Source organism: Ostrinia nubilalis, chromosome 3 (assembly GCF_963855985.1).
Source record: "Ostrinia nubilalis chromosome 3, ilOstNubi1.1, whole genome shotgun sequence".
Taxonomy (NCBI): Eukaryota; Metazoa; Arthropoda; class Insecta; order Lepidoptera; family Crambidae; genus Ostrinia; species Ostrinia nubilalis.
Window position 1 is genome coordinate 14,981,558 of NC_087090.1, and position 22,410 is coordinate 15,003,967.

At 35.4% G+C, this 22,410-nt stretch overlaps 1 protein-coding gene and 1 non-coding gene across 2 annotated transcripts; one reads left to right on the top strand and one right to left on the bottom strand.

Annotated features, from left to right (window-relative positions):
• The first annotated feature begins 17,101 nt into the window (after positions 1–17,101).
• LOC135088366 (uncharacterized) lies at positions 17,102–18,049 on the top strand. The gene has a single exon (XM_063983215.1). It carries the CDS (start codon positions 17,269–17,271, stop codon positions 17,638–17,640), a length of 372 nt encoding a protein of 123 aa, XP_063839285.1. The 5' UTR covers positions 17,102–17,268; the 3' UTR covers positions 17,641–18,049.
• Positions 18,050–22,254: 4,205 nt separating this feature from the next.
• On the bottom strand, positions 22,255–22,326 carry Trnaq-cug (transfer RNA glutamine (anticodon CUG)). The gene has a single exon. It is a non-coding gene; the product is annotated as a tRNA-Gln (tRNA).
• Positions 22,327–22,410: the final 84 nt, after the last annotated feature.

The following is a 22,410-nucleotide window of genomic DNA, read 5'->3' on the forward strand; positions in this document are numbered from 1 at the left end:
TTAGTAACAAATTGTTTTGGGGAAAAGTAAAAGTAATTATAGACTTAATTACAATCAAGTTAACTCTAAAATTAGTAAATAAGTAACGTATTTTACAAACAAATAAAGCTGTGCGATTAATATTAAAATGTAATTAATTACACATATTGTAAGCAATAGCTAGTCGACGTTTTTATATCAATGAAATATACATTTTTTATAATGCAATTTGATTTTTTTTATTTACCTACAGTTCAAAAATACATTATGTATTGTACATTCACTGCACAGTGCATAGTTTAGGGCTAGGTCATAAATTACCTATGTATGTATATTAGGTAAGCGCTAACGCCCGTATTCACAAACATTACTATGAGGTCTCACAGTGCGCGTGGACGCACAGGGTGACATACGACCAATCACAGAGCTCTATTCAATGCCGTGCGTTCGATTTTCTGCTTCACTTAAGCAAGCATCGTTTGTGAATACGCGCGTAAGTATAGGCCTTTCATTTTATGAGTTAGTTGTTCATTCAACGTTATCTTTTACTAAAGTAAACAATTCATTAAGGAAACCCATTAAACATGTGACAGCACGTCCAAATGAAAGAAATAGTATTGATAACACCATGAATCATAACTACTTATGTTACGTTATGTTACTCATTGTTAGCTCTCGTAATCTAAAGGGATCACTTATCAGATCCGGTACTTCGTAACTATGCAGAGATCATACGTCATACTTCCAAATATGGTGATTTACTACAAAACACCATTTGTGTTTGGAAGTCTCTTCCCGCTCATATGGATTTTCAATGTGACCGCAATAAGTGTCTATAACCATAAGTATATTTTATCATCATCATCATCATTTCAGCTACAGGACGTCCACTGCTGAACATAGGCCTCCCCCAATGACCTCCATATCGTATGGTTGGCAGCGGCCTGCATCCAGCGCCTTCCTGCTACCCTTTTTAGGTGGTCGGTCTACATTATTATTAAAAATGTAGGTAGTGTTTCATACTACCTACATTTTTGTCATCATCAGTTCATTTTATTTAGTCTTCATTGCAGAAGCACGTCCCTAATATAGTAGATTCAAATGGGACCCTGACCACCCAAGTAGCAACAGATTATCTTCATAAGGCATTGAAGATATCTTGAAGACTAGTAGCCTAATTCCAGCCGTTGTCTTGGCCAAGACAATAGTCGCACTCAAGAAATCTTGAAGTTATGCCCCAAGACAATGGTAAGCAAAAAAGGGCACAATCCTTTGGAGATCACTGAGACAGAGTTAAGACAACGCTTAAGGCAGACTTAAACCCTAATTAAGAGTGTAGTTTAAGAATTTCTAAACAAGTACTATAATATATCTTGTAGTATGACTGTAGACAAGGTAATAGAGTTGAAGATATCTTGAATACTTATTTAAGACTAATAATTATTTTACAGCTAAGGTTTATTTAACTTCATGAAAAACTATGTAAGACACTTTTTATTAAAGAGGAACTTAATTTAGAAAACATTGTGATCTTTAACACTAAATCAACTTTAGATAATGGTTAATGAAAATGGCGATTAAATTATTTTAATAACTAATTTATATTATGTCTAGAAAAGATCTTGAATGTCATTTTTGCACAAGAAATATAAAACGCAGTGTGGTTTCTCGTGTAAAATCAATAGATAATGTTATAAAACAAGAGGGCCTTGAAAAAAACCTAATAAGATCAATAAAATATTACGAAACTGTATTGTATAAAGAAAACTTTGAGGTTATAAAATAATATTTTATTTTATGCAAACGTTCTGAGACATTTATGCAACTAGAAAAAGTGTAACAAAGACGTACTTGAATTTAAATGTCCTCTTGTTATGATATTATTGGTTAATTTCTGATTTATTTTTTGTTACACATAGCTCATAATGGCGGTAATTCTAATTTGTCTTAATGTAGTAAGAATATAGAAGATTTTGAATTTGTAAGTTTAGTGAAGAAAGAGTTGAGTCAAGTTATACTTTACATAGTATTAGTTTAGAAACATTCGATTTAACTTACACTTAAAATTCACTTGATGAAGCATTACTTAAGTGCATGTGGTATCAAGTAGATCTTTAGTTTTATTTAGTTAAAACTAGATAGTTTTCATTCTGTCTTAGTCTTGCTAAATTATTGGTGCTGCTATACATTAGAGAACAATTCATTTACTAACTTATTTGTTAATTACATGATTTTTCTCTCGACTTTGTCCGTGTGGAAGTCGAAAATGGTTCTAATAGGACTAATTGGTTTTAACGTTTCTAGTTTTGTTATAACATATAGGGGAAAGTTCGGTATATTGTACTGGCGGGTAAATTGCACCACCCTCATATTTCGTAAAGTATTCTTTGAACTCTGTAATTGCAACACAACAATTCATTGAATATCAGCCATATGATTTTTGCCATGTATAATGAACACATGACGTATTTTATTGTGAAAAGTTTTTATTTAATTGTTTTTATGGAACTTTTAACAATTTGTAAAGTTCCACACTTTACGCTTCTCAATCTTCTCATTTAATAAACATTATTAGAAACATTTTTTGGTAGTTATTATTATGTTAAGATTTTTTAAAAGTACCTTCTGTCACCTAGTTAGTTAAATTGTATAATATCATGTTGTACCCAACTTTACCATACAATTTCGAAAATATTTTAGATAATATTTTAGTAAATCATATTTTGAGTTGAGAGATAATAGCATAATTTAGTTCGCGAGCGACCGCACGCATTTTGTATCAAAAATTAATACAATAAGCTGCGCACGCAGGTGCCCGCGGCGGGCGTGCATTACCTTGAATTAATAGGCATGATCGTGATCCTGTTTTATCGAAATCGTCCCGTTAAGTGTATTTTTTCTCAAAATGTAATAATTCTAGTAAAAAAGTAATTAACTTAATCTTCAGAAAACTATTTCTATGATAATGGTATTTAAAAAGTCCTAAGTAAATCTAAGAATACTTTATTTACTTTGCAACACTTAAATAATACTTCATCTATACTATTTACTATTAAGTGAGCATACAAAAAATCTTAATTTAGTAAAATAAGTTTTTTTTTAACTTAAGCTAAGAATAACTTAAGACCAAATTATCTAAAGAATACTTAACTTGGTTTTGGGTATTCTTAATTTGCTTAAGTAGCGCTCGATGAAGAATATAAAGTCTTAAAGAAAAACAACTCTATTCTAAGTTTATTTGGTTTTAGCTTAAGTGTAAATTTAGATAGAGTTAAGACAAGTAAGATTTTGCCCTTAATACCAATTGCTACTTGGGCAGCAAACCTCTGCCAGATTTCGACCTAAACAATTAGAGCCGCAGATTTTTTGCACTAAACTTTGGTTATCCATATAAGTAGGCTACACCGTTACTTCCCGGCACTGCCTCGGTGGGTTGCTTACATTTTCATGTACACAAACTACACTCGGCATCAAATAAATCGCACCTTCCGCAACAAGCACTTCTCAAACGTATGCATCCCCACTTCCCACCAACATTGGTTCCATTTGAAAGCCTAGTTCTAAACTTCATTTTATTAAAGTAAAGGTTTTTACCCCAAAAATTTGTTTTTAGAAGGATCCAGAGTCACTTCTTCAAAAATTAGGTAGGTAGTTACGCTTGAGCCAAATTTTATGGCTATAAAACTGTTAAATTGGGATTAATCGCTATCCATCTGTTAAAAAGGACACGTAATATCATTATTTGGTTTTATAACTACAAAAATTAGTCTAATTGTTCCCACAGGTGAGCTCCAAGTGAGGCCTTTTTTCAAGTCACATTTATGGTAGGTACCTGTTAAGTGTTTATTAAAAAAAGAAATGTATTTTTCATTAAGTTTATTTATTGGGCTTTCAAATAACACCAATATTGTTGGGGCAGTTGGGGCACCATGATTGTGTCAGAAGGAAATCTTTAAAGTTCGCGTCGCGGAAGGTGCGGTTTATTTGATGTTGAGTATAATATTTGTATTGTGCAGGAATCGAACACAGTACGTCCTCTTTTTTTATGTGACGAGTAGACGGATCACCTGATGGTAAGTGATTACCGTCACCCATAGACACCCGCAGTCCCAGGGGCGTTACAGGTGCGTTGCCGGCCTTTAAGGTGAAGATACGCTCTCTTCTTGAAAGGCTGCAGGTCGTATCGGTCCGGAAACACAGCAAACGACAGTCCATTCCACAGTTTGGTTGTACGGGGCAGGAAGTTTCTAGAGAAACGTACTGTTGTGGACTGCCAACCATCCTCTTACATATTATAGATACATAAAGTCGGCCGTTTGGTGTAGTGGTTCAGAACGGACCACTATTCTGCTTGTTTGCCTCCTGTCACATAAAAAAAAAACTATGCCGAGAGGTCCCGGGTTCGATTCCCTGTCGGGCACAAATTGAAATGATGAATTTTAATTTCTGTGACGAGTCTGGGTGTTTTCTATGTATAATATGTATGTAGTTATTTACAAAAAAAAAGTATTTTAGTATGTTTACATCCGTTGTCTAGTACCCATACAAGCTTTGCTTAGTTTGGGACTAGCGGCGCAGTGTAAAAATTTCCAAGTATATTTTTATTTTATTTACATAATATCAGTTATCTAGCTCTCAACCACTATCATTGGCTAGTGAAAAAGCCCAGTTTGTGTAAATATTAGTTCTGCTACATCGGCCCACGCGTTAATCCGTAAAGACGTCATTCCGCAAAGCATGACGCGACCCACTTTTGTCACCCAAAATATTTGACTGTGTATCTTTTTTTGGAACTGATAACTTCGGTGTTTTCGGAAATGGGTGAATAAATAAAAACTTTTAGGAGTTTCCCGTGATCGAATCAGAAATAGGGAGATCCGCAGGAAAACCAAAGTAACCGATATAGACCAGAGAATTGCCAAACTTATGTGGCAGTGGGCGGGGCACATAGCTTGTAGAGCTGATAGTTGTTGGGCAAAACGCTAGGTGGACCGATGATCTGGTGATATGTCGCAGGTAGCACCTGAATGTGGGCAGCGAAAATCCTTGAGCGAAGCCTTACTTAATCCAGCAGTGGATGTCATTTGACTGAAACAAACGAACGAAGTTACGATACTTACGATATTCTCTAGGCATAGCGAAGCGAATTAAATATTTTTGAATATGAGTCGGAACGATTAAGCTTAGTAGTACAAACTAACCGATGATTGATTTGGAATGAAAAAGCTTTGGCTATCATTATGAAGAGAAAATGATAATTTTTCTTAAATGCCTTTTTGAAACCAATTGAAGTCTATTTACTTAGCACTTATCAAAACTATTACTTACATAAAGCGACATAGTTTAAGCACTTAGATGTGCAGCCTTCCGTAGTTTACCCTGAACAATAGGTAAATCTAACGGTCATTAGATGGAATGCTTGTTTCCGCTGCACTGTTCATTATCCAAAGTAAATCCCCTAGGCTTGGACTTTACCTACCTTAATTGAGTACAGTCCACAGAACATCAAGCCAAAATCTGTGGTACCTTATGCAGTTGGGATTGGAGTGATTTTGCAACAACGTGTCTTTACGGTCTATGTTTACCTATTAAGTATTTTGATTTTAAAGTGTTTATACTTGTCGTGTGGTTCAGAAGACCCATTAAAGAGTTATTTAACTATTGGATAGTTTCCATCTTTTGTTATCTACCTTTTATTTGAATAATTTCACCCGAAATGGAGAAGTTATGTTGTTAACCTGTAGGTAGGACGAACGCCTTAAAGCAGTTCTGTAATTTGGATGGATTAGAGTGTTCTTGAAACCTCCTGACACAGGCAAACTCATGTCGAGGTTATGGGAATATTAGTACCTACGTTTGTATTGTTTTAATTAATTAGTTGGTATGTAGATGTCATAATTTTTAATACTGGGATTGTAATGATCTTCTTTGGGATTACCGTCATGTTATTCCCACTTTTATTTTACGAGCCGATCTTCCTCTTCTTCTTTGTTATTGTTTACGGGACATCTTCACACCTAATTGTTAATAGAAAATCCTCTAGTCGAAAATTATTTATTATCCTCCTCATAATTTAATATCATTTGTCGCAAATTCGACCTTATTACAGCTACATTAGAAGCCACGGTTCAATTTGTACTTAGGTGCGCGTGCGCCTCTGCCACGTGCGTTGAATCATCCCAATTCCCGATAGCATTTTGTTCTTCACTGATTGCGCATGGGAATTTTAATTGAAGTATCTATTTTAGTTTGCGCAATCGATTGAATCAGAAATGAGGAGATCCGTAAATGAACTAAAGTCGCTGACATAGCCCGACGGATTAGCAAGCTGAAGTTGTGATGGGCAGGGCACATAGTACGCACAACTGACGGCCGAGGGGCAGCAAGGTTCTGGAGTAGAGGCCACGTACCTGAAAGCGCAGCGTAGGACGTCCACCCGCGAGGAGGACCGACGAATTCATAAAGGTAGTAGCAAGAAAGGCGCTGGATGCAGACCGCTACCAACCGGCTATTGTGGAAATCATTGGGTGAGGTCCTATAGCCGAAATGATGATGATGATGACTATGCAATCTGGATCCAGGTATGCGGGTAATGGCCAGGGTCAAGTGCGTCATGTAATTTTACATTTTTTGTGTTGATACAGTCGCTGACCTTCGAGATTTCTGATCTGAAGATCCGTCAGACCTATCTGTGCATGACCTCAAAATAAATACAGATTAGTACCGGAACGTACGGATGACTAGCATTTCCTAAAATGGTTAGATAGCTCTTAGATAGGCATAGGTAAGCGTTAAACGTCTTATAGTAGATAGTACGTAAAGCATCGTGATCTCTTTCAATATTTTAATCTATGTGCACTGAGTGGCTCTATTACTATGTATTTAGGTTCCATAAAGCTCTTATGAAACAGGCGAAACGCATTTGTAATAATAATCTATACTTAATATTATAAATGCGAAAGTAACTCTGTCTGTCTTGCTTTCACGCCTAAATCACTGAACCGATTTGAAATGAAATTTGGCATAAAGATAGTTTGAGTCTCGGGAAAGGACATAGGATAGTTTTTATCCCGGTTTTTAAATCAGGGACGCGCGCGAAGTTTTTCTGTGACAGACAAAGTTCCACGCGGGCGAAGCCGCAGGCGGAAAGCTAGTCACCTACGTAATAATATGTATGTATAGTAAGTATATGCCCAGTTGTAACATTTATCTACCTAATAATGTAACTAACCTACTATTCATCTCTTCCTTTGAGTTGAATCATCTATAAAAGAGCAATACCGCTATGAGGAAGTTTACAAAAACAAACAAGACGAGTCCACCTGCCTCTATCGTCTCAAAAACTGGAATGCGACCGAGCTGCGCGTACGCAGAATGACTCACGGGCGCGCCGCGTCCCGACTCCCGAGTTTTTCCCAAGCGGACCCGTCTAGCCAGCGTATTAAATTCGCCACGGTCAAAGATTAGAAGCTTATTTACTTGGCAGAACGACCTGTTCTGACGACCTGTTCGACTTGGCAGAACGACTGTTTATACCTACAGCCCAGTTGAATCTTAAAATCAATCTCAGACTTCCCTGATCCATCTAGCCAGCGTATTAAATTCGCCACAGTCAAAGATTATAAGCTTATCAACCGACTTCAAAAAGGAGGAGGTTCTCAATTCGACCCGTATGTTTTTTTTTCTGTTTGTTACGCGATAACTCCGCCAATTATGAACCGATTTGAACAAATCTTTTTTCGGCGTATAGGTAATACCTCAAGGGTGGTCCCGTTTAAATTTAATAATAGAAAAAACAACCCCCAAGGCTGGAAAATTGGGGATGAACTTTTTTATACGCAATATCTCCGCCGATTATAAATCAATTTGAACTATTATTTTTTTGTTGAATAGGTATTATCAAAAGGGTGGTTTCATGCGAATTTGAAGAAAATATTTCACCCCGAAGGGTGGAAAATTAGGGATGAACTTTTTTATACGCAATATTTTTAATTTTTAGATTTTTTTTGTGTTCACGCATTTGAAGTCGGTTTTATTTACTTGGCAGAACGACAATTTTTAAACTTAGTCCAGGTGGAGACCATGGTAAGCAAGACCTATAGGCCTTCACAATGCGTCAGCGTGGTCAGTGTAGGCCGAATCTCATCTAAAATTAAAAAGGAGCTCCTGCTGCTAGGGACTGGAATTCGCTACCTGCTGCTGTCTTTCCTGAACACTGTAATCCGGGCCTTTTCAAGGCGAGAGTGAATAGGCTCTTACAGGGCAGATATTTACCATCCTAGACTGCATCTTACTTAACACCAGATGCGGTTGCGGTCAAATACCTGCGTTGTCTTGCATAAAAAAATGGTCTGATGGATGATAATTGATAAATCAAGAATCGCGAGTCAATATACAGTGTGAGTCACGTTAAAGTGTACATATGAAAATAGATGAAACTAGACCTATTTTTATCGACAAAAAAGAGGTCAAAAAATTTTTGAGATTTTTTTTTATTTTTTTATAGAATTTTTTTTCTTCCAGTTACTTATTGTAAAGAAAACGTAATAACTTTTAAACTAAGCGGTATATCCTGATAAAGTTAAAACAGTAATAATGTTAAATAACAGGCGATACTAAAAAAATACATAAAATACACAAAAAATGCCAACAAATAATAAAAAAATATACTTTTTGAAAAAAATCTGCTTAAAAATTCGTGTTTTTTTGGTTATTTGATAAATTTCTCCAAAAAATGCCCCTATAACCGGTGGTTTTTATTACTTTGTATTATTCTCTATCGTATTATCTTTGTAAAACCAAAAATCGCATGTCTCTATCCCTATCACAACATTTGCTATGATCGTTTGAACAAAGGCCTGCCACAACATTATTCTCCGCTACAGGTAGAGACAATTTTAATTTTAACTAAAATGCTTATTTTACTTCGAAATCTTTTGTTTTTATTTGAAATCTAACTTGTCTTTATCAAAATTACAAATCTAGAGCCATTTTCAGTTTTGTTGTTAACGAAGCGTTGAATGGCGCGACCGGAGAGGCTTAGTTCAAACGATCATTGCAAACGTTGTGATAGGGATAGAGATATGCGATTTTTGGTTTTACGAAGGTAATACGATAGAGAATGGTACAAAGTAATAAAAATTACCAGTTATAGAGGCATTTTTTGGAGAAATTTATCAAATAACCAAAAAAACACGAATTTTTAAGCGGATTTTATTCAAAAAGTATCATTTTTTTATTATTTGTTGGCCTTTTTTGTCTATTTTATGTATTTTTTTAGTATTGCCTGTTATTTAGCATTATTACTGTTTTTATTTTATCAAGATATACCGCTTAGTTTAAAAGTTATTACGTTTTCTTTACAATAAGTAATTGGAAGAAAAAAAATTCTATAAAAAATTTAAAAAAAAACTCAAAAACTTTTTGACCTCTTTTTTGTCGATAAAAATAGGTCTAGTTTCATCTATTTTCATATGTACACTTTAACGTGACTCACACTGTATATACACCTCTGCCAGAAAGTATAAACTATTCTTCAAAATAAAAACTATTATATTCAAAAGTTTAGAAGATACCTACCTGTGTTAAACGGGGTTAAAAGTACCTCCTTGAAAAAAAAACTTTAAAAATAAGAAAATAATTCTCCAAAACTTGAAATAATTTCTTACATCATCCTACTCTATAACTATCGCATATCATTACCAACATTTTTTAATCTAATCGCTATTATACAAACTGTTATTTTTCTTACAGCTTCAAACTTACAGGATAGGATCTGATATTTACCTACGTGATGATAACACCATTTCAAACTGACAATATGATAAGGTACTTTAACACGAATTTTGCCCCACTTGATTGAAATGTTATGGTAGATTGCTTATCTTTTGGTCCTGGTAAATCACCTGCTTTCCTAAAAATAAGTTCCTACCTATAGGAGAAATTGAGGACAATAATTCATTTTCCTGTTTGAAACTAGAACATAAAATCTATGTCCGAATTTATATTAATAAAATATTGTTCTTTAAAATCACATCATACGTTGTGAAAGACCTACGCCCGTTTTCACCATCGATCCCTAATTTTGTTTTCATAGGGGTCACTTAAAAATTAGGGATTAATGGTGAAAACGGGCACTAGACGTCCAAAGTTGGAAAAACATCTCCTGTTCTGGTTTTCAGTAAAAGGGTTTTAAGTGTAAAAACATCAAAATAGGTTTTTATACAAGCCTTAATATTCAAAGTAGAACATGAACATTGTACTCGTATTACCTTCTGTAAATAATATTTCTTATTTTTTCTCCCATCTGTTCCCATAATCTATGACCGGCGCGTGGTCATGTCAGGATGACTCAGTTCGCATTTCTCGAGTCGATTACATCAATTTGGTAAGAGCCAGACAGGTGACTCACGAGCCACAAGCCAAATGGAGTCCAGGAAAAAATGTATTCAAATAGCTGATTACTCGTTGACGTTTGTAAGAAATCTTGATAGCACAATGAGGAAAATGACTTTCTTATCGGTAGGAAGTGTGTGTAGTTCCGATCAAAATATACTACTGCACGTTACTAATGTTCGTGGGAAGTTAGTATTTTCCTCAATTTTGTTTTTTTTTTGTGTTTCTTTCCGTGTATTTGTAGAGCAGGGTGACTCTACCACTATGCAGATTCCTGTAGATATCGTAAAAGGGGATTGGGAGGAATACGTGAACGTCAGTCTTTCCCAACCCATCTGGTCAACGTGGGGAATGTAGCCAAAATCCTCCATTTGTCTCTGTTAAATTAGAGAGGGTCGTGCTCCTGCATACGGAGCTGAGACGTGGTCGCTCACTATGAGCCACATAATAAGGCTCAAGGTCACCCAAAGGGCGATGGAGCGTGCTATGCTCGGAGTTTCCCTACGTGATGGAATCAGAAATGAGGAGATTCGTAGGAGAACCAGAGTGACTGACATAGCCACGATGCCACACGAGCCGGAAGACGTAGTGTGGGCAGGCCTCCCACTAGGTGGACCGACGATCTGGTGAAGGTCGCGGGAGGTACCTGGATGCGAGCGGCGCAGGATCGGTCTTCGTGGAAATCCTTGGGGGAGGCCTTTGTCCGGCAGTGGACGTCTTTCGGCTGAAACGACGAACGAACGACGACTTACTCCTGCAGCATGATCTGATGATGATGATGTCACCGAGAAAGAAGGGCAAACCAATACGTGGATCATTGACCGTTTGCGTTACTAATTTAGATGAATGTAAACTGACACGTGACACGCGTTAAATAAAATGAATCACACCTATTAAAACTGTATCTGTGGTTTGTTATTATTGTGAAAATAAAACGTGTTAATTGCAACAACAATTTTATACAGTTACCTGACACCAAGATATAGGTACATTCCTAAAGATTACTTTACGTTCAATAAAATCAAGGCTTTTTTAAGGTAAACTTCATTTTGCTTCGATCTTCGATGAAGGGGTTTTACCGTATAAAATGGGTCAGTAGTAGTTAACACCATTTCTTCGTAATATTGACGCAATTTTATATCGCAATACGACGTCAGAGATAGCTGGTACTTTCACAATGGGGCCCTTAAGTGGGTAGGTATATTTTTTGAGCTTGTAATGTCAACAAACACTCAAGTTGGCTTGAGATAGCTAATTGTAAGTACCTAGGTAGTTTTGATTACAATAAATAAGGAAACAGGAATGAATAAAATAAATTATTTAAGTATTTAAAAGACGCTAATTCCGGAAAATAAGAGTAGGTACTATGCCCGTTTTCACCATCAATCCCTAATTTTTAAGAGACCCCTATGAAAACAAAATTCCTGTTATGTGTTACCATAGGGGTCACTTAAAAATTCGGGATTGGTGGTGAAAACCGGCACTACTCAGTAATGGAGTGATCTGAGCTCTATAAATTAACTTTTTTCAACCCATTACACTCTATTACTCGTATCTAGAAAGTAAAATATTTCCTTCAAGCTAAAAAAAAACAATAGGTACATAAATTTAAAAGAAAAGCAATGGAAGTCTAATTTAGTAGTTTCTAATGTCATGCACATATCTCCAAGATTTTGTGTAACCTTTGGAGGGACTTTACCAAATACTGTGAAACTGAAAACAATTCATTCGATCAAGGAAAGTCGGCGACTCGCGTATTTTGTAAAGGCATCAATGTAGAGTCTTTTTTATGCAGCACAAAGCAGGTATTTGACGGTCAAGTGAAAATACCTCCTAACTGCATTTATGTTTTTGGGATTCAGGAGATAGAAAAAAATACGTAAATATTAGCTACTTGCGCATATAGCAGCTATTTCCACAAAGTTTTATTGCTATCTAAAAAGAAATATCAGTGAGGAGAATAATTTCGAATGGAATAAGTTCACGCGAAATTAAATTTAAAGCCTATTGTATTAATTAAGAAAATCGATTTCTTAGGTATTTTCACTTCACCGTCAGTATTTGACTGCAATCGCACCTGATGTTACTTTAACCCATTAACGCCCTCTGTACACACGTGTGTACACTTCTTTAAACTTTATTTCTGAACGCAACTTCTAATGTTAAGTCAAATTACTTGATAAAACCTAATCTAGATGTCGATACAAGGTAAGAAATATAAAAAAGTTGGAGGGTGGTGCAAAAATAAATGTCTAATTAACATTTTTTTCCGACCTTTTCTCAAAGTGACTGGCGCCGGTTGTGAAATAATACTGATATAATATATTTTAGCTTTAATTTGATTCAATTCTACGTTTCAAGGTAAGTTTACATTGTAAATTATTATTATAAGCTAAAAAAATAATAAATATATACATATAACATACCAAAAATTATTCAAGAATGTTGGTGTACACGCTTGTGTACAGTGGGTGAATGTATACTAAGAAAAACATTTTTTTCAAGACCTGGTTGATAATTGAAGATGTCACATAGATAACGTTTATCATCTCAAAACGAGTTTCAAGACTAGAGGAAGCCATCGAATCCATTATGGCAGTTGAAGATGACTATACGGAGCTCAAATTGATCATCGTACCACCTGATCCTGCTGTTGTTAGTGATGAAGAAGAAGGTGCATAAGATGATTTGACTTCCTCGGTACTTTGAGATATACCAGGTACTATCGAGCTATTACGCCACCAACCTTCAGATGAAGAGCCGGAGTGGGTCAGTAGCGATGAAGAAACTCTTTCAAGCCTTGGTCCGGCTCAAAAACGTGCTCGTAACGAAGTTGCTGAAAATCCTACTTGGAGAAAAATATCACCCATATTTTCTACTGCTCATGAAATCACCCAAACTAGTGGAATGGCGGTCTCAAATGCATGGCGCTTATAATTATGTACTTACCGTGTAAACCAAAAACACAACGTATTATACTTGGATCAATTGGCTTTTAGGCGATCTATTGCCAGATAGTATTTACCCAATAATAAAACGAAGACGCGGCCATCATCGTCAACATCATATTTACAGTCAAGCAATGGAAGGCATAACCGTATTGTAAACCCTCTTAGGTGTGTTATTTGCCATAGTAGGGGCGTTGGCGTTGCTCTAAATGCATGAAAACGCTTTGCGTAGAGCGACCTTGCTTCGGGAAATTTCTCACCTGATCCGCCCATTGTACACACCTGTGTACAGGGTTTTTTTTCAAGGTTTTTAATTTTTTTTAAATATTTTTTTGTGTTTATAGATTACTTGTAATCCATTCAGTAGCAATAATAAAAAATATTATGAAAATATATCGTGGTTTCACTATGGGCGTTAATGGGTTAAGTGAGAATTGAGTGCAGTCCAGGCCTACCCTGTAAGTGACTATTCACTCTCGCCTTGAAGAAGTCCGGATTATAATGCTCGGGAAACAGAAGCAGGCAGTTAATTTCAGTCTATTTTTCAATAGTCTCATAAGTTTTATTTTGTTTAACGGCTGATTTAACCATCGTCGGATAACTTTTAACTGAAGAATAAGTTTGGTTCATTGACAGTTTCAGTATGGGAAATATGTCAAAACGACAAGTTTATTCTTCAGTTAAAAGTTATCCGACGATTGTCCTAACAAAGATTGTAGTTGTAATACTATTGATACTAAACTTTGCTGTCACCCAGCCAGTCCAGTCATACAACGGCTCCAGACTCCAGGATGACTAAATCTGTGGTACGTCAATGTAGTTTCAAAAAATGACTATTTTTTCTTTTCTCGTTCAGACTAGTCTAGACTGTCTGAAGGGTGAATAAGTGGTTTTTAGTCACACTACATTTTTGAAGACATTTCTTTTAAAATTACAGATTTAGTTGCGACAGAGTTTTGAAGTTCTTGCCACGGGAAATGTTTATTTTCTCTTTTTAAACTGAAACATAAATATTGAAGCTGTGAATTGATAAATTCTATTTAAACCACAATTTTGACTAATAATCTTCAGTGTAGATTTATAAATTGAGTGTCATTTCGTAATAGTTTAAAAACTTACTCTACGTCATTTCTGTCCTCGAACGTAAACATGTAACTTGTATAACATTATCCATTATTTCTGCAAGAAAAAGAATCATTTGTCTTCTTTAACACATAATTGTTTGTCGAGAAGTTTAAATATGTATGAACACCATTTGCATATACCTAATTATGTGTACAGTTAAAATAATGATTACCTACTTGCCCAATTATTTGAGGTAATTCCCTCGGATATTATGTCCGCAATTTTATCTGCCAGATAGAGATTATCGTGATTGCATGATCGGCTGTTTTGTTATAACACTGATTGATCGCAATCAGCTGGGTTGACTTATACAGGGTATTACAAAAACAATGGTAAAGCATGGCTAATAATTTCTTGGTCCGCTTTGTTTTTAGATCTAAGTATCCCTCACACTGATTATACTATGATACGAGTATGTAACATGAGCGACCTGAACGGAATTTATCCTACTACACTTTCCCACTATTGCAACTCCTGTAGCCAGGATCTACAGCTTGGCCTCCAATGAAACCCAAGCAGTGAAGGTTGAATGTCGTGGGGGATAGCTAGCTGTCTTGGAACCCGCAACGAATTTATTCAGAAGTATATCCAATTTTTTAGCCTATATTAAGTATGTATGCATGTAATCATCATCATCATCATCATTTCAGCCACAGGACGTCCACTGCTGAACATAGGCCTCCCCCAATGACTTCCACATCGCACGGTTGGTAGCGGCTTGCATCCAGCGCCTTCCTGCTACTTTTATCAGGTCGTCGGTCCACCATGTAATACATTATTATTAATTAAGTATTAAGTATTGGACTGGGTGTTTTCTATGTATAATATGTATTTACAAAAAAAAAGTATTTAAGTATGTTTATATCCGTTGTCTAGTAGTTACCCATAGTACAAGCTTTGCTTAGTTTGGGACTAGAAGCGCAGTGTAAAATGTCCAAGGATATTTATTTATTTTTATTATTTATTTAATTACTTGCGAGTAGGTACTTGACTTCACTTCAGTAACACTTGATAAAAGGGACTTAACTTTTATGAAGAGTCATCGTTAAGTAAGTAATGGACATTTCTTACTTTGATACCAAAAAAGCACCTGGATGATGGTGGTTATAAAAATCCTTGGGGGAGGCCTCAGGGGAGGCCATTGTCCAGCAGTGGGCGGAATTTGGTTGAAACGAGAAAGAATTATTTATTTATTTATAGAAACCAACAGCGATACATTGAAAATGTAGGCTGCTTAAAAAAACTTATCCAAGTAGGACATTCCTTCACTCTATATTAGTTACAACTGGTTTATGTAAAAAAAAACCGTAGATAAGTATAATTAATACTTTTCTAACTACGCATTTAGCTATGCGATGCATAAATACATACATTAAGAATAGAGCTACATGTAGTGTATTTATTATTAGTAGTAACATTTACAATACATTATCAACGCTTGATAATGTTATCAAATCATTGAACTTGAAACTTGGGTATGGATATTACACTTATTGGGTATTAAATTTTATAGTTAAAATTAAAATTCCTGATCAAAACAACCTACCTACTTACTTGTCTTAAATGTGAGTTGATAGTTTGATCAACATAAAAATAAGTATACTGCCTTTTGTGATAGAGATATAAAATCCCAACCCTTCATCATCATCATTTAGTCTCCCCGGCACTAGAACCATCTGAGGGCTGAGATTGAGTGTTTTTCAAACGCGCTCACTAGTGACAATTCAAAAAATGATATTAAATAAATGTATGACGGATTGTACAGCGCCCCTAGCGGGAAACTATCAAAAACTAAAATTTTCATACAATTTTTAAACGTGCTCACTAGTGAACACACACTCAGCCCACTGTAGTTTAGAGGCAAACGGAAGTATTGTCGATTGTAATCCTAGTTTGAATGGATAAACTTTAAACCGGCTTTCACATCACTTACATAAATACTATTTACTTGGTATTCAATCAATAATGCACAAGTTACATTTGAGCGCTAAATTGTAGAGTCAATATTGATAGTAGATTTGTTTAGAACAGCTAAATAATGGATTAAAATGCTGTTTGTTTAATTTTGGTAATATAAAGTACCCGTATGAGGTACAAACGTGACTCTACCACTGTTTCAGGACAAATATGTGGGCTGGTAACAGGACAGAAAAGAAATATATCCTAAACAATTTAACAAACTTTATTTCCTTTCAATTGTTTCAACATGATTACCACAATTATTATCAGTTATGATTGTCTTTACAATGAAAACAACGTTTAAGAAGCTCACAGATGTTGTTATTAAATAAGAACACGGAGTCACTAACCTTGGCCGCGAATGAACAACCTACATTTCCTTGTAAACAAATATCACACTTCCATATTACGATAACAACTCTACTAACTACAAGTTCTCTAAATACCTCCTTGAGAATCATAGACCAACCCACATCAAAACAAATCGGCTACAAAACCAGTTTTAAGTGAAACCCAAAAAACTTTTGTACCTGTACACGAGGGGAATAACTATAGAGTTCGTAACGGCCGTCTAAGCATCTCGTTCGATCAATGAGTGACGCACCATGAGGGAACTCCCTCCGCCGCCCGCTTGCCTCTCGGCCCTCTTGCGTACGCGCCAGTCCACAGATATAAAACCGCCCGCGCGAGCCGTTTTGACATTCTAACTTTTGCTCCGCAACTGATAGGTGCTTACAACGTTCCAAATTCAAATCGTTCCGAATTTGAATATTTAAATTAAAAAGAACACTCTGTAATTGACAGGTGCTCGGAAAACATTCCAAATTTGAATATTAAAAACAAAGAAGATCCAAATCCCAAAATGAAGGTCTACTCAGTAGTTGGAAACAAGAAGAAAGTCACGATGGAGACCAACGGCTCTCTTCTGAAAGTGGTCGGGAATAACTGCATCGTGAGGGTGTCGTGCAACCATGGGGAGATCGAGGTCATCGGCAACGACTGCTCCGTTGAAGTCCGTGACAATTATGGAACTATTCAGCTGGTTGGAGGCAACGGAATCGTCACGATTGTCAACCGATGGGACGGGGACAGAGTCCAGTTAGTCGGCCCTACGAACCATTTAACCGTCGCAGGGAAGAGGAAGGGAGTTCCATCCTACGAGGCTCAGTTGTCCCCTTTCAGCAAGAACTTGGATGACGTCATCGAGTCCCTCTTCACATTCGTCATGCGCTGAAGTGTACTTGTATTTGTGTTGTGAATAATCTTGAAAAGTCGCTTTCAGCGATGGACTGATGAACTAAGTGATACCGCTGGGGAATCTTGGAAGCCAGTGATAAGAAGCTTGTGATAAAAATGATGCTTGTGATAGCAATGATGTTATTTTATCTGCTAGCTAAATCAATGTATCCGTTACGCGAGTTATTCCCCGTCGTGATGACGTAGCGGTCAATGAACACGTTATTGTAGAGTCGGCAAAAACTCGTCAAACTGTTTTGTATCTTATGTAAATGAAATAGAGTAGTAATTTGTATATTTTTGAGTGTTTAAAGATTTCTATCAAATGTAACATTATCAGTTATTTGAGTAAACTATTTATCCATTGAATTGAACCAGTGAAATGCAATAAATGAATTTGGATTGAATTTTATGTCTTTATTTCCGTCTTAACCCAAAGTTTTGTTTTGATTTACAAAGATTTGACTTCAGTTGTCTACCAATTCATTAGGTAGAAGTTGGATTGGTAATAATAATTTTAATTAAGTAATATAATGAAGAGCTACATACTGAAGAGGAGTTCTTTAAAATAAATAAGTATAGAACCTTAATCTTCAACCAAGATTGTTGTTGTTGAGTTTGCCAGTTTCTTAATTACCTTAAATGTCTTATTCTTTAATGCCAGAAACTGGTACATAAGGCGAACTTAATGCCATTGGATTTTATCTGCCAGTTAAAACAGAAAAAGATAGGTTCTATCATACTATCATCAGAAGACATAGTTACTTCAGAAACCTACAAACACAAGAAGTTAAAATTACAGAATCGCTACACCATTGCAAAAGTCGCAGTGTGCAAACGGCCTTATCAACGAGATGTAATCTGACTAGATTGTTTATCTACCCGCAATTACAAAAATGACTTTACAACCCATAAGTGGTCCCTCCAGTACCTATGTTCTAATGCCCTCTATAGGGCAATCCACTCTCATAATCTCTGGTCAATCGAGCTGAAGGCCGGGACAACCGGGACTCGTGCATTTACCGGGATTAAGATATTCCGTGACTGTCGGCAGTTTGTCCCGGCTAGTTAACACATTTGCTGTAATTACTGTTCAGTTTTAGCCGTGTGTTGGGTGACCAAGACTTTCTATATGGGACAGTTTTGGGTTTCTTACAATATAGGTAATATTTTTGACTTTAATGATATCCCTTTGATTCAATCGCTGTGGGATGTTTGTCCCAAGTAGAGTCAATTCCCATTAACTCATTTACCTATGAAGGACATGATGTAATTGCAGGCATTAAGACTTGACTTAAAAAATTGCAAATTATGACCGCTTCTACAAAGTTTTTTATGCAGAACAAAATACTATGGCAACTAGTTATCGGAGTACATCGAACTATCTATTTCTTCTCTTACTACATAAAGTTCCACAAAATATCCATTACACCATATTTGAAATAATGCCAGGAATAAACATGTTGGTTGGCTTCCAGTTTCCAAAGATAAGCGACATTAATCGGAACCAAACAACATCATACACGAAGTTTCGTGGACTTTTTCACGATGAAAATAGTCGCACGAGTGACTAAACATGACAACATCGATTCGATTCGTTACACTGTTTCTGAGTATTATTCAGTTATGATTATAAGTATTACTCAAGCGAAATTCCAGACGATAAGTATTATACGTCAAGACGCCCTTTGTATTGATACAAAAGGTATGCAGTTTGTCATAGGTAACGTCTTTAGTATGGATGTGACTTGATACTTACAAACTTTTCTTTTTTAGTGATTTCTCCGAAAAAATGATTTGTAGGCAAATAAATTAAGATATTTTTTAAAGTCAATAGTACGCTCTACGTTTTGTATGTTTTATATTTCCAAAACACTATTTTTGGAAAAGTGAAAAATAAAAATTGTTGCGATTTTTTTAGATTGAATTTTTCGGTACTTTTTTATATTTTAATTTGACCACAATTACTAACTCTTCTAAACTTAGCTCCAAGGGATGAATTGGCTATAGAATGTAGATATATTTTGACCGGACTATAATTATTATAATAGTTTTAATCAACTTTTAATTCTACGAGAGCATTCACATTTTCCTCGTTTTCCCGCGGCTATTTTGGTAAAACCTCGTAACTGAATTTTATCGCTATGTCATGTCATTAGCTCCGACGAAGCGTTTCGTGGGAAAATTGGAGGAAATGTTTACAATTTCTTGTAAGTGTTTTTCGGATTAATTTATTTGAAAAGTGTGCCAACGATTCTAGTGAAAGAGCGATGGAACGAATAACGTAAACATTATTTCAGCTGCTTTTTATCAAACTCTATAGATAAAGTTGTGGGCAAAAGCTAGTATCTACAAATAAGGATGTTTGGCGAGTGACTCAAAATTCCACTTACGTAATTTAGGCAAATCTTGTAAAATTTCAGTGTTTTCATAGAAATAAGATAATGTCAGTGTACGGTTAATTCGGCAATAAAAGATAAGATTAATAGTGATAAGATAAGAGTTTGAATGAATGGTATTCTCGGAACCAAAATACGCTGTTTCAACAATGAAACAGCAACAATGAAATACAAATTTCATCAGTAAATAAGCTAACTGCTGACTTAACTAGTTGGAATAAGTGCTAATTTGCAACAATAGTGTATAGAGCAATTGGAGCAATAAAGAATTTGAATTTGAATAGTTTGATGTGCTTTCGTACAAAATAAATATTATAGGTATAATAAATGATATCAGAGCCAAATGATAGGAACATTTTAGACATTTTTCCTATTAGTTTAGAAAAAATGTTAGTATAAGTAGGTATTTTATCACTATTATTTTTCTTTGTAAAATCTATTTTTTTGTATTCTGTGGTAAAACATTTTTTCCTCAATTTGACGAACACAGATTATAAATTAATCTTTTCAGGACTCCAGGTGTAGTTTATGGCCTGATCATCATTTTCTATCAGGGCAGATGCAAGCCAAGAGCTTCTACTTTATGAGTAAAAAAAAATTACACGTTTTTGGTGATTAATAGAAAAGTTTTTACCTAACCCATCAAACCCCAAATTTTTATGGTCACCCTACAGCACTTGTAGGCGGTTATTAGGTAAATGGGCATCAAAGCAGGCACACGCAGACCCTGTATTTGATGTCACACTAACCATCCATTAAATTGGCCATGGGTCGAACCGATTGTACTGTTGGCGACAAAAGGTCAAAAATGTTATCGTAAATATTAAAAATACATAAAATTATCATAAAATATTCCATTCCATTTAGTTTCAAAATTACCTTAATTTATTTTTGTGTCAGAACTTATCTTATTTTAATTTTTGTCATTATTAAATAAATCATAATTTTAGACTTTGTATGATTTGTAAAATTGATTCCATTCCAACACTTATTGTAACATAAATAATGTTTCTAAAATCTTTACTCGTGATAATCATCAATAAAATATGTTAGTCTCCTAATGTACGGTAAATAATTAAATAATGTAGAGTAGAACACAGTAAACGCAAATAATAAGCAGAAGTCAGAAGAAATCCAAACAATCTTCTACTTCTAACTCTTTTGCTCGTGACTTTACATTCAAGAGCAACTATGACCAATGAAACAATTTGGTTAACTACTCCATTTGGAATATGAAAAATCTTTATCAGTCTAACATACTAACTTGTTAACTTTATGGAGTTTAATAGGTTTACTTTAGTTTAACCTTAAAATTAGCAAAGTACCAACGTTTTGTGTAACTATTGCTACAAAAGTAGTCCAATAGAGGGGACTCCATTAATATACATACTTCTTTCCTTGTGTTATTAGGTAAAAATATTATGAATATAATAAAACTAATTTTGCATTTGAATGCCAAATTCACAAAAATAGCATTTTACACACACCTCAAAAAGGCCACAGCACACAAATAATGGATTTCCAATTTATCTCTATCGTCCAAAATCATTCAAGACATTAAGGCTGGATTGCACCATGTTACTTTAACTTTAACAAACTCCATACAAAAACACCGTTTATGGTTACAGTTACGGTCAAAGTTAGGTGGTGCAACTCAGCCAAATTTTGTGGAAGGTTGATGTGCTGTTGGGAGAAGCTGGGTTTTTCGACACGGACCTAGGTATAACACCTCGATCTACCACAGTTGCGCATGATTATGTCCTAAGTATGATTCATTAACTAAGATCCGTTTGTCAAGGCCTGCCTAAAAAGGATTAAATGATAAGTTCTAAAAAGCTTAGTAAAGAATTGTTTGATAAGTCGGCAAATACAAAAAAATACTTTATTTTACTTTAATACGCTTAATGGAAACATACCCGCTGCATTTTAAAATTAAGGTATCCCTATAAAATAACTTTTGTCAATCCTTTTATTTCCAAACTAGCTTTTGCTTGCGCCTTCGCCCGCGTGAAATGTCCTAAGTCCTAAATCGTTAAATAAATTATAGCTCATGTTATTCCGATGTATAAACAACAATCATTAAAATTCGTCCAGCAGTTTTGCATGAAAGAGTAGCAAACACCAATGCATCCTCATACTAGCATAATATTAGTAAGAAATAATGATAATGTAAAATATTTGAACGTTTTCATGAAAATACGTTCCAAAAAGACAGGTTCCACCGAGATTTGAACTCGGATCGCTGGATTCAGAGTCCAGAGTGGTAACCATTACACCATGGAACCGGCTGCGCTAGTATTATATTATAGTCGTCTCAACGAAATGTGAAAGTAAATGATCTAAAAAAAGTATGTTACGTACGATTCGTA